At 45.0% G+C, this 13897-nt stretch overlaps 1 protein-coding gene across 4 annotated transcripts; it reads right to left on the bottom strand.

Annotated features, from left to right (window-relative positions):
* Window positions 1-2989: 2989 nt before the first annotated feature.
* LOC101766199 (pentatricopeptide repeat-containing protein At4g14050, mitochondrial) lies at window positions 2990-8820 on the bottom strand. 4 transcript variants are annotated; one of them, XR_001163519.2, is made up of 4 exons: window positions 6895-8820; window positions 6121-6212; window positions 5580-5668; window positions 2990-3179 (listed from the first exon to the last, which is right to left on the bottom strand). XR_001163519.2 is itself a non-coding variant. In XM_004962004.3 (2 exons), the coding sequence occupies exon 1, from the start codon at window positions 8757-8759 to the stop codon at window positions 6933-6935; it is 1827 nt and encodes a 608-aa protein (XP_004962061.1). In that variant the 5' UTR covers window positions 8760-8820; the 3' UTR covers window positions 5121-6212; window positions 6895-6932. The 4 variants fall into 4 exon arrangements, 1 of the variants encoding a protein (XP_004962061.1); XR_214866.3 differs by lacking the exon at window positions 2990-3179 and having other exon boundaries at window positions 5121-5668; XR_214867.3 differs by lacking the exon at window positions 2990-3179 and having other exon boundaries at window positions 5121-5668; window positions 6121-6198.
* Between the last annotated feature and the right edge of the window lie 5077 nt (window positions 8821-13897).

Raw genomic sequence — 13897 nt, 5'->3', positions numbered from 1 at the left:
AAGATGATGGATGCCAACTTTATCAAGAAGGGCCGAACTCCAGATTTCAATGAGTGGACAAAATTAAGGGACCACTGGGACTCATTTGTCTAATACAAAATGAGCGAAGCCAGTGCGAGTAAGGTTCGCATCAACGTTACCAATGCTAGCAAGAAGGAGTACCATCATCGTCTAGGGCGAGGTGGTTACAGCATTGCATTCCCAAATGGCGCAAGATGGAACAAGACCTAATCAATCGGGGTATCGTACAAGCAACTATTGACTGGCCCGATTGATCAAAAAATTGGTATTACGCTCATGGAGGCAACCTGAGCTAAGAGGATGGGACACTTATCTTCAATGAAACAATACGTCAAAAGGCCGAAAGGCTTATCAAGAACATTGAAGATGCTAAAGCTGGGAAGTTGAAGGTGGATAGAGAGAATGATGAGCTCACATTGGCGCTTAGGAATCCTGAGCACCCAGGACGTTGCCGAGGCTACGGGGTCGTTCCGTGGAAGTACGCTTTCCGAAGGGACATCGACTAGTACAGAAGCCGCAAGCGAAAAAAGGAACAGTAAGAAGAGAGCTGGCGGCGCATGTTAGAAGCCAAAGTGCATTCACAAGAAGTAAGAATGGTGGAGGAAATAAATCATCGAGTGGCTCTGGCAGTTACTGAGATGGCCCAATCTGGATCACTATCGGATCCAAACATCATCAGCCCTTCTCAACACTGAAACAGTTCTGCTTCCATAGGGGTCCCCAATGAGCAGATGCTAAGATTACCCATGGACGACCAACGATACCCTGTGAATGACATCACGCAACGCACCTTATGTGAGTTGTATAGACCGTTAGGCAACATCACTATTAAGGTATACGTTTACATAATTTATGCAATCTTCTCAATCAATCCACACCTCAGGAGTTTAATAACTTCTTTATTTCTGCTATATGTACAGGTGGCGTACGGGAGTGCCTTACCAATCCTGCCAGGGCAGACAAGCCATGTCATGGAGATTCCACCTGGCTACGCCAGCGTCGGCCTAGAGCAGATTGTTAATAGTCAATATGAAGGTCTAGAGCTCGACCTCCCGGGAGGTGATGGGGAAAGGACACTAGGAGATGTGCTTCACGGGATCATTCTATGGCTCAAACGCTACATCATCATCCCCGACATGGAGGCATCACTGCTCCTCATAGATCCCCCGCAGCGACCATCTCCTTAAAGCTCAAGACCGTCATCACCAGCACATCCTGCTCCAGGACCGTCCTCACCACCGGGACCGTCGCATCCAGCTCAATCACCATCTCCATCTCCATTGAATCCTGGTGGTGCGAGCGACGACGACAACAACACCCCTCCCCGATCACCATTGCCGAGACTAAGACCCGCATCGAGCAAGGAACCTACAGCACCTCTAAAGAAGTCGCGACCACCACCTTCTAAGCCAAGGCAGCAAAAGAAGAAAACAAAGAAGCTTGAACCCATTGAGAAGCTATTGGCCGATATGACTAATGAGGAATTGTGGGAGGCATCTAAAGCAACTTGCAGGGAGTTCTTCAGAAAATGCGCTGAAGAAAGAAAACTAAAAGAGATGGATCTAGAGCCAGTAGATCCAGCAAGATTAAAAAAATTTTATTGCCATGTCAAAAGAAAACAAGAAGACTCTACTACCGAACTACGAGCGGACGTTAGTTAAGGCTGATTAGAAGAAAAAATGGAAAGGAAAGTCGTCTTCAAGTCATGATATCCCCCAGCTTGGGGATCCACCAGATAAAGATGCTCAAACTATAGCAGCAATGCCCTTAGAACAACAATTACATGTCGTTGGATTTATGCAAGAAACAGGGATGTCTCTTGCTGAAGTTCTAGGGCAAGTTGATCTGCCAGCTCCAGAGCCAATTGTACCTAAATGGACCTTTGAGCTAGGCAAGCCTCTAGTAAGGCCTGAGTTGGTACGAAAGCTATCCACGAAGATGTACAAATTCCATGAATGGTACATGAAACGGTCTGCCGATGAGAGGCTCGTGTTCGGTCTTCGGGTTAAACCGATAGATTTTTTTCGGTGAAGGTGAGAAAGTCCTGTGGATGGAACTCAAGGATATATATGAAGTGTACCATCAGGATGCCCTTGACGTATCTCTCATCAGCGCCTGGGTTCTGTAAGTGTTTGTTTATCAATATGAAATTTTTTGTATGTGCGTCGCCCTACTAAATTCGTCTTCCATTTTATGTAGGATTCTAATTCAGAGGTGCCGCAGAGAATTGTACTTCAATGTTGGATTCATGGATCCATCGCTCGTTAACCAAAGGCAGATATAGGATCAACCAAAGAAAACATTGGAGGTGGTATACAATTTCTTGGACAAATAAAATTACAAGGAATACATACTACTGCCACACAACTTTGAGTAAGTGCGGGTACCGTCTATTTTTATTTTCTTTTTCCTTACCTAATTAATGTTAATTTGCTCTAATATGAACATTTATGTATGCAGTTTCCACTGGATCCTCCTAATAATTATGATTGATAGAAGCCACATCATTGTGTTCGATTCATTGAGGAAACCACCGAAGGACTATCAAGACATTCAAGACATGCTAAACTCGTAATAATTCTAACCCTTTATCTTTATGCAAAAGTTGATTTCCTAAATTATCACTTAACACTGTATCATTCACTATTTTAATCCGCAATGCATGGAAACAATTCCTTAAGCATCACAAGGGTAACTTCAAAGAAGAACTTACATTCAGAACAGACTTCCCAGTATGTATGAAGTTTGCACATTTTCTACATTCTATAACACGAATATTCATAACTTATTTTATTCCCACTAAAGTGTTTGAGATAGGAACAAGGCAATAATCTATGGGGATACTACGTCTGTGAGCACATGCACAGTTTTGTGGAACCCAAGGGGCCGTCGTCGCATGTTCTATATGTACGTAAAATAAAACTATCAATAATTAATTATTTTCTAACTTCTTATATTTAATTTTTCATGTAACATTCACATATTTCCAAATTACAAATTTGGAATATTCAAGAAAGAGTCTTGGAGAAGGAGAGGATTTTGGCAATATGTGAAGGTCTCATGGGATTCCTGGTGGAGGAGCTGATACATCCAGCGGGAGAATTTCATTACGACGGATGTTCAGTACCCACACCGAGCAACACCACGACGGGACGATCCTAAGAATGAAGTGGATAAATTATTATATATACAGTAACTGTAGAAATACTAGTTTCATTTGTATAATATACTAAGAATTGTATATATATATATATATATATATATATATATATACACACACACTACTGCCATGAAATATATATCATACAACACTAATATGACTTCCATACAATATTAATATGGAAAAAAAATTTAAAAAAAATCTTAAGTGCTAAAGGATACGTGCATGCGCCATGCAGGCGTGTTGGCAGGCGCATGCACGTATGTACTTTAGTCCCGGTTGGTAAAACCAATCGGGACTAAAGGGGTCACCACGCGAGGCACAACCTAATTGGTATTACCGGGATTAAAGACCCCCTCCCGTCTCGAAAATTTTATTCCAGATGAATTTTCAAGATCTTTAAGGCCTACCAATCAAGACTAATGCTTAGTTTTCTACCGGTGCAAGTTTCAAAAAATGCGAGGTGCAACCTGCTTAATTATCATTCTTGTTTCCTGGGAACTTTGGAAGAAAAGAAACAATAAAATTTTGACTCAAAGGAGTCGTCCACCAGATTTTACTTGCAAAAATCAAGGAGGAGGCCCACGCTTGATGCTTGACAGTGGTGGGTGCCAGATGTTTCAGAATTTTTTGGACGGGTGACTAGTTATTTTCTTCGACATGAGTTTAGGCTCCCTCTTTTATTTTGTTTGACATTACTCTTCTCATGAACAGGCAGAATTCCTGCCGGTTCTTTTTCAAAAAAAAAAACAAGTGCAAGGGTGCTGATAACTTTTTTTTTCTGAGGGCGAGGGTGTTGACAACTGACAAATTCATGGATAACGTCAATAATTTTCGGATGCACACGCAGGGGGCAAAAAGGTACTTCTAGCACATGCAATCCTCATCGCTTGTCGCCTGAGTGCCTGACGTGCCCACGCAGTACAGCAGCTGACCTCTTCGTCACCTTGCATAGTTGAAAATTTTGCTCTAGGACACCGTAGAAATTATGCAGCATTTGCCAACAGACATCCTTCAATGTTGAATTTGCTGGTGGACATTGTTCTTTTGTGTCTATTTGCCATCGAACACTGAGAGAAATAAAATATTCATTACTTGCTTAGGAGGAGAGATAAAGAGGATGAAACGTCAGGTTTGCCCTTATTATAGTGGGGCCCCATTCAGTCAGCTTTTTGTATCTTGCGCTCCGCTGCCTCATCTGTTAGCTTCTGCATCCTGCCTTGGTTGGACATCAGCGACGGCAGTGGGCACCAGCAACGGGAGCAAATCATTTGCCGTTGGAGAGATCCAAAATCTCTGTTTCTAATCACAATTGATTGCATGGCCAATTGTGTAGCAAACAAGAAGGCAATCGTGTTTCTAATCCGCATGTCATTTGCCAATTGCCATGGCCGGACTATGGATGCTTTACAAAAGACAAATGCTCTGTACTCGATCTGCTAGCACCACGAGACCCACAGCCACGGTCCACGGGCAGGCGCCGGAGTTGCTGACACTGCGGCTGCTCCAGCTCGCCGGCAGCAACCAGGAGGAGGTCGGGAGCAGTGGCAACGGCCTCGCCCGCCGCGGCATGCAGCTCAGCGTCAAGCTGCTTCACCTGTTTGGCAAGCTCTACATCCCCTGGTGCTGGTGCCGGCACCGTGGGCTCGCAGCTCGGCGTCTTCACGGACCGCGCAGCAGGGTCGCCGCATCGTCTCCAGTTCTCCACGCGGACGCGAGGCTAATCGTCATGAACCGCGACGGCGGCTGCGGGACAACTACGGTGGCAGCTTGGGCGAGGCCGTGGCGGGCTCCACGCGCATGGACTGCGACACCGTGCCTTGCTTAACCGAATAGAGCGGCAAACATGATGGAAGAAATCTCCCAGACACATGGGCACGTGTAGTGCACTACAAAGCTGATGGGTATTTTAGTCCATTCACCACATTTCTCTCTCTTCCCACATAAAAATTAATATTTTATTGACTCCAGTGTCCATCAGCAAAGACCCATGTTTGTTTGAGGAGTGTCCATTAGCAAAGATGCATTTAGATAGTGTCTTCCAACTAAAACCAACATTGAAGAGTGTCTGGGAGCAAAATTTCAGAGAGAGAGCATTCACGAATTGGTGCCCCCATGGATGCCATACATTTTTGGAAAACTGGTTCTGGCTAGAGGTCAGTGTGATCCTTACCTTAGGGAACCAATTAACTGCGAGCAACTCACATTCTTTCAATAAAAACTGTTTCTGCTACTTGTGCATGTTACAGACTGTCAAATTCACCTTTCAGACGGTGAGTCACTAAATGGTAAATACTCAGGATCAAGATCAGCAGAAAACTTTGATATCGACAAGATATACCATATTGCCTAAATATCATGTAAAATGCATTGAAAAGAAAAGGTCATGTTCACTTACCCATCTCAACCGCTTTCAAACAACCAGACTCTCGAACTCCCATCAAGGTCTCAGGTTCTCTGGCCTGAGTTGATCACTGATCAATAAATCTGCTTGGCATTGTTAAGAAAAATACACTGATTGAGAAAAATGATATTTACTGCGTTAAAAACCATCAGTGGCTAAACAATTCTCTTATGTACTACTAATATATGCCATTCTCTCTTTCTGCTACAATGTCTTAAACCATTGCAATATATATTGTACAAACAGAAGTGGAGTAGCAACGTCATAATGCATTTGCATACATGACAACGTATGTTGCATGACAGGAACTACTATAAACTAGTGGGTAGTTAATAACATCACTGTACAGATAGAGAAGCACATGGCAACCCTTGCTAGCCAATCAATAATATAATGGAATCTCAACTAGACTGCCAATATCCTTAAAATGTTTTGTGATAGATTCAAATCAATAAATGCCTTTCGTTTTAGGCCCAGCAATTCCATGTTATAAAATATGCAAATACCAAACAGATCAAAAAATCTGCAAACATACATCAGTGCACCAAAGGATGATAAAAACTGAGGCTCTGGTGCTATCTCCTGTATTCCTCACTTTGATCCCACCAAGTGCCTGCATTGACAGATCTGTGTAATAAAATGGTGTAAAGACTAGAGCAGCTAAGAAATTCTATACTGTAAAGAACAAAGCAAGCATATCGTCAGTTGTTTTCCTTATCACATCCAGAAAATATGATGAAAACATTGAAGGTCATTTGTTCAGGAGCCACAACATATGAAAATACTATAGGTCATTCATTTTGTTACTGGTGCTAGTCCTAAAATATTCCATCCTCCTCTCCACATAGGTTGCCCATAGCTCTATGATTCCTACTATCCTCACTTGCTAGGTAGCGAATCTGAACAAGGAGAGGACAGAGGAGCATGGTTTCATTGTTTTTTTATCAACGAAATAGGCACAGTCTCGTGCCCGTTCGTTTAAAAAAAATGGTTTAATTGATTTTTGTGTACCAAGACGACTAAAGACATAAAAAAAGGAAAGGGCATTCATTTGTATGACCAACACTCTAATACAGTGCTGTTAAGTATTTGTAAAATAGAGCAATATTTTGGTGTATAAACAGACAAATTGAACACACTCCTCTAGTTATTTCAGCATTGCGGTAGTCAGTTCTTCATGAAGTCAACAAACAAGAAAAGCAGTATAAAGTCTGAAAGGCTGAAAATTCTTTAGTGCAGGTCTCTTTGCTTTTTCCTCAGACTACCAGAAAAGTATGCCCCCGAAGCAAGGTAAGAGCTTCCACCATACCTAGAGGACTTAAGCACAACTGAACATCAGCAGATGAGCTACCAGAATTCACTACAAGAACACTTCCCACCCTCAAAATGGTGGAAACGACTAGCATCTCTCACGATGATCTTCCTCTGTGAGATTTCACTGATGAACTTCATTACTGTATGGCAGTCCCCACAGACCCGAAGATTCTTTACAATCCGGATCACCGATCCTGGAGGAGACTTGAGTATTCCAAAAGCTACTGCCAGCCTCTCGCTGTGCAAGAACAGATGCTGCTCCTTTTCATGCTCATCCAAGTCATGCATCACAGAGCTAGTATCAGGGACATAACCCCTCTTGCGCATCTCTGAGACCAATTCCTCAAGAAAACCAGTAATTTCTTCTCTAACATCAAGTGGTACCTCCCCGGCATGGAACAGACGAAATTCCTTTCCAGCTTCAATCCAGCTATACCCAGGATTTTTTCTTATTTCCATCTCAGCCATGATCTTTCTTACCTTGGCCACGGAATCCCACTTGCGATTCACTGCATAGACATTAGATAACAAGATATACGTTGAAGGATCTTTTGGTCTCAGCTCTAGTAAATTATCAGCAATCCTGAGACACATCTGAGCATCATTGTGCTTCTTACAAGCACTCAATAAGGCCCCCCAACTAGCTTCATCAGGCTCGTATGGCATTGTAGTGATGAGTTCTTCAGCTTCTGATAAATGGCCTGAGCGACTAAGAAGGTCCAGATAGCAAGTATAGTGTTGCAGTCCAGGCTTGATGCCATATTCCAGCTTCATTGACTCAAAAATCTGCCGGCCTTTCTGAACAAGACCAGCGTGACTACAAGCATAGATCAAGCCAACAAATGTCACCTCGTTGGGCTTAATTCCTGCATGAACCATCCTGTCAAAAAGAGACAATACTTCCTCAGATCGACCGTGCTGTGCCTCTCCAACAAGAATTGTTGTCCACGAGATGATGTCACGGACTGTAATCCTCTCAAACACTTCCCTAGCAGAGTGTATGTCACTGCATTTGGAGTACATGTCAACCAGCGAGTTTCCAATGATCATGCTGGACAGGAATCCAAGCCTCAAGGCAAAACCATGCAGCTGCCTGCCCAGAAGAAGCGCAGCTAGGTCTGCCGCACCACCGATGACAGTGGCTAACACAAATGCATCATCAATCCTGACACCATCATGCCTCATCTCAACAAACAGCCCCAATGCGCTAGAATTGTTTCCAGCCTTGACAAACCCAGAGATGAGCGCAGTCCATGTGAAGAGGCCGCGTGCGGGCATGCTCCGGAAGAGTTCCAGCGCCTCATCAGTATAGCCGTTCGACGCATACCCAGAAACCAGCGCAGTCCACACGACGTTGTTCTTGACACAGATACTGTCGAACACCTTCCGGGCATCCCCGGGGACGCCGCACTTGCAGTACATGTCGATCAGAGACGACTTGACGACGTCGTCGCCGCTGTGCGGGGAGGCGACGAAGTGGGCGTGGAGCTGCCTGCCGAGGCGGAGGCTGCGCAGCCTGGCGGCGGCGCTGGCGAGGGAGGCGAGGACGAAGTGGTCGGGGCGGAGCGCGTCGTCCGAGAGCATGCGGCGGAGGAGAGGGAGCGCGAGCGCGGGGGTGGGGGAGTGGGAGACGGCGGCAAGGAGCGCGGAGTAGAGGTGGAGGTCCCGGCGCAGCGCATCGTCGAACACGCGGTGGGAGTCGGCGAGGAGGCCCGACCTGGCGTAGGCGGAGACAAGGAGAGCAGGCGCGGGGACCAGGTGAGAGAGCCCCTCCTTGAGGAGACGCGCGTGCGCGCAGCGGACCGGCCGCGGCGAGCCCGCCGCGGCGCGGACGGCGGCGGCGGCGGCGGGAGAGAGCATGCATAGGAGGGGAATTGAAACGACCTCCGCGCTACTAGCCTATTGCCCCAACCGCTGTGCCTACCCGTCCCGTCTACCCCACCATCTCGACAGCTTTTTTCTTTTAATGGGGTTGGATTTCATTATCACATTACTTTTACATCCAGCCGGGTGCCTACGATGAAAAATGATTACATAGAAATCCACGACAGAAGCACCCAACGATCCTCGCCGCTGCCTATTGCCATTGACACTAACCGAGCCTTCTCAATCTCCCGCAATGAAGAAGAACCCAAGATAAAACTCGCGGCCGGAATCCAATCGACGAAAAGATCTTCGAAGCCCACCAGTAGCATATGCTGTTTTTCCGTTGAACACGCCGGGCAGTCCTCACACACCGGCAACATCCAGTCGACAAGCGACAATCCCGCAAAGGTAACCGAAGAACACCAGCTTGGACACACGAGCAGGTGTTGAGCAAACCTTACAAGGCAGTCATTGACGACAACGAGATCGTCTGAACCGCTTCAAAGGGACAAAATTATGGTATAACCAGAACTACCCTGAAGGATCAAAGCACATCCAAAACTTCACGTATCCATTACCGTATTCTGGTTTACAAGTCCACTCGCAACTGCCTATCACGGACGCCACCTTGAGATGACAGCCCAAAAGACTTCTTGACCCACAATAGTACCAGGTAAGGCATTCAGCCCATAAGACAGTTTGCGCTGCTGGGTGTATGCTGCGCTCAGCTCAAAACCAACAACGTCGGGCGGAAAGGCAAGCAACAATAGTAAATCTAAACTTAATCCTCTTCATCTCCTTCCTTCTGCTCAAGGCAGTGCCGCCGTGCTCACCGCTGTGCGCGACGCTGGCACCTCCTCTCCTCCGTCACGGGTTCATGACAGTCTGGTACTAGAGTCATGATTTCGAAGTGTTGTGACCCAAGTCCCACTGGAGCAGTGTGTGTGATTGGGAAGCAAATTGGAAGAAATTTTTCTTCCAATTCGCCTTTAAATCCTGTAAATCCAACACATGGTGACCTTGTCCTCACAAGGAATTGACGCTGGCGCTCCCTCAGAGACCTATCCACCTAATTCACCACCAAATTCTGCCACCACCACCACCGCTACCTCCATAACTCCGAGATCCTTGACACCACCGCCACCAGAACCTCGACAACGAAGACACGTATACCAACGCTGTCGATAAGAAATGACTACGGTCACCAACGCTGGCCATCATGAATAAAATATCATGTTTTGCCTTGTATTTGCTACAAAATATCCTCTACACACGTATGGAATGTATTGAATACTAGTAAAATGCACGTTCGGCACGCACGTGTTGTTAAAAAACATAATTAACAAGAATTATGTAATATTTTATTGAACCAATGTAGATAGCAAAACGACATTAGTCTGAACTATTCGATAACCTAAATGCACTTCTAGAATATGCTGTTCAAAAGGATGTTCTGTTCTTCCATCAATTATTCTACTTTTTCCTGGGTACTCAATCTTTTGCTTCAAACCATAGAACACCGCCGTATAAGATGCCTCGTGCTATTTTTAGATATTTTCTTTCATCTTATCTTTTGCTCCTGTCAGCCCACCTGAAATAAAATTAAAATGTTGTAATATTACATGATCGAAAAACTACAACTTGGCTATGATACATTAAATTTCCTAAACTTGGCACACGATACTAAATTAAATATTGCAACATCAAGTATATGTAAATTTCAATCGGAATGGAGGATCAAAACATGATGTTTCTCTAGCTGTCTTTGTAATTAGATTTTTCACAAACGAATTCATATGTTGAGTAGATCGTTGCACATAAAAATGGACGTTAGTTCCACCAATGGACCTATCATGTTTCGCAGCTAATATGTTACTTGCTTAATATGTGAACAGCAGTTCCTAAATCTTATTTATTAGAAAGGAAACATGCCCCCTTCTTCGAATATGAGGCTAACCAAAACAATATATAACCATGGACATATTAACACAATGGTATCCCCAATTCTTCAGTAGATCCAGATATTAGTGCTAGGAGTAGAATTCACCATTGACTGGGATAAGATTGTTAAGAATTAAGACATCTGAACTGGGTAGTCCATTAAGTGCTTCCTGGTTGACCACACAATATTATCCCAATCAACTGATGGAGGAAGCATCTTATAATCTTTTTGCATGAGGAAACCCTGAAAATCATGAAGGGATATGTTACATTCATCTTATAGATGAATTGAAAAGGCAACTGCATGTAACATTGAAGCTAGCGTACTGAACCTGAGACTCTTCCTCAATTATGTCAATTCTTTCCAGCCATTTGACAGAATGGGCACCAATGACATCTGGGACAATGGCGCGGAGAGGAACAGAGGGTATCCATGGTTACGCTTGAGTACCTTGGTAACAGAACATCTGGGACAATGCCGTGACTACTGTATCATGTTTTGCAGCACAAATCTTCAGCTAGCAATAAGGGTAGCACCGATCAGAACAAGCGGACTGAAGCTCCTTTCTCGGGATGATTTGGTTTTAGGCACACATGCGCTCCTCGCGGCGCAGATGAATGTTGATCTTGAGCATGGCGGCAGCAGCACATCCGTATCTGTAAACCTTACAAAAGCATCAGATCGAACAAAGCATTTGACCAAAATTTGGTGGTAAGCAGTATATATCCCTGTTCATGGCTCGGCCGCCGCTATCGCCGCCAGCTCCTTCAAAGTGCTATCCAAATCTGATTGGAACAGTTGTCATGTCAAAATGCACAGAAGACTAATGTGTCAAACAATAATTCATTGGTGCTCTATGTTGTGTCATATTGGTCAACCGACAGTATAAATTGAAAAGAAGCAAATTTAATGATAAATAATAAACTAATATAGAAAGGAAAACATGATGTGCTAGCTAACAGTTGGAACTTAATGTCACTTCATGACATGATATTGTGATTCGTCCATCTTGCACTTTGCCGCTAGTCTTGACCTTGATCTTGATGCTGCCCAGAATACAATTGCCATAAAAAAAGAAGAGCTCCAGATATCACTGTTGGGGCACGTACAACGCCCGTCTATTTCTGGTCTGCGTGTGGCCATGCTGGCAAACAAGTCCGACGTGTACAACATTTTAATAAGGAGAGAGGAGCTTGCCGTCGCCTCCCACGGCAGAGGCTCGTGCTCCCAGGTCTAATCACCCCGCGAGCAGCGTTGTACGACCCGTTCCCGGAGTCGATGACGGTGAGAGATCCCCTGCGGCGCGTGAGTCCCTCCCAGATTTGGCGCGGGATATGGCGGCAAAAATCCATCTGCCCGCGCCATTTTCCCCCATATATCCAGTTCCTTCTCCACCTCCCCAATCCATTCCTATCCCCAATCCATTCCTAATCTTGAACCTGGAAACGATGAGACGAGAGGAGCGGGAGGGGGCGGCGACGCGGGATTGTTGGCGGTGGCGGCAGCTCGGGAGAAGAAGGGTGCTGCTGCAAGGGCGCGGAAGGGCGCAGCAGCGAGGGAGCGGAAGGCCGATGCATCGCGAGGGGAGAAGAATGGTGCTGCGGCGGCACTGCACGGGAAGAGCGCAGCAGCGGCGGAAGGAGCTGCCCCTCCTCAATCCACGTCTTCCTTCATCGACATGAGCTGTGTCCTCACCGGCGCCCCCACCTCCATGGGGTTCTTTCCCCCAACGATTGCACCAGGCTGGGGCCAAGGCGTTGGTGGTAGCCCGATGTCTCATCCATGGATGCATTCTCAAGCTTTGGATCCGACAACATGGTAACAATTCATTCCCAATTTCACTGAGTTTGCTATGAGAATGTATGAGCTCCATACTCGGCGGTCCTGGATCGGCAGTCCGCAGTTCGGATGTGCGCCCTCAAGCCTCAGCCCGACATCCCCTGCTGCAGCGCACACTTTCTGCTTGTCTGCTTAGGCATGGCATGTAATTGCAGTTTTTAGTTTAACTGTCGATTTGCCATCGATTAGTTTCTGACTTCTGAGACTTCATTGCTTGGGTACCGTAGGAGTTCAGTAGAAGTTCATCGGTTGCCTTTAGATTAGTTTAACTGTCAAGTGCATAGGTTGCCTTTAGTTTAGTTTCAGTAAAAGTTCAGAAACATAATTTGCAGTTTAGAATTTTCAGTACTCATTGGTGTCAATGTATTCAGTACCATCCGATTAGAATAAGTTCAGATTTTTTTTTTGAACGAACAGAATAAGTTCAGATTTTGTAGTGTAGAATTTTCAGCTCTACCTGACAAGATTAGAGCAGTAACACCATTGATGTATTGCTCAATTTAACATAGAATTGTTTCTGTATAACTACTTGTATAAATCAGAGAACTTGTTTTGAATTCCCTGTGTGAACATGTGCTTGCTTGTGCGTCAGGAAGCATTCCTGTGTGAACATGTGCATTCCTGTGTCAATTATTATAAATATATATTATACTTATGCTTCTATGTCAAATTCATGTGTCCATGCATTCTCTTATACAAGCAACAAAATAGCTACACATCATTTTTATACTTGATCATCGTGATTTATGTGCCTACGAATGGATTAAATACTTCACAATGTACAAGCTGTCTGTTTCACTATCTATACGTGACATGGCATGCACAAAAAGACAGCAGATATCTAAACTGTTGATTGTGCCCTTAGCTTGACTACGTGATTTACCTTGCCCCAAAGTGTTTTTATTGTTCTCAAGGACCCTAGTGTTGCTCTCCAAATCTTATTGGAGCAGACAGACTGTGAACGCCATTGGCAACCACAGCAACAGCTAGCATGCATGTTAGTAATGTTAATTCATCAATCATCAATTAGGACATCAGCCCATAGAACTTGTGGGGCTCCACGCGTCTGAAGCTCTTGAACATCTTGGGGTCACGGTTGCCATGAGACCTGGAGCGCAATAAATTTGGTGGTTGACTGATAAAAGCCATTTCATCTTACATCTTGCAAGCAGCTATTTCTCAGCTAGAACAGTACAATTAAAGGGGCGGCAATGGGTAAACAAACCTTGGAGGAGGCAACAAGACACACGATTTATCAATTATAAGGTGGCCAGGAAGGGTACCTCATCATGTCAATCCCTTGAAACCTGGTGGCGTTGTTGGTGAACGCCATCGCGGCCGCGGTCGCCTC

The sequence above is a fragment of the Setaria italica genome, chromosome III (genome assembly GCF_000263155.2).
Source record: "Setaria italica strain Yugu1 chromosome III, Setaria_italica_v2.0, whole genome shotgun sequence".
Taxonomy (NCBI): Eukaryota; Viridiplantae; Streptophyta; class Magnoliopsida; order Poales; family Poaceae; genus Setaria; species Setaria italica.
Note: the sequence above shows the minus strand (reverse complement) of the source record. Positions and strands in the feature narration are given on the sequence as shown.

Bases quoted from the DNA above. Each gene is read 5' to 3' on its own strand.
- LOC101766199 (XM_004962004.3), bottom strand. From the start codon at position 8,759: ATGCTCTCTCCCGCCGCCGCCGCCGCCGTCCGCGCCGCGGCGGGCTCG.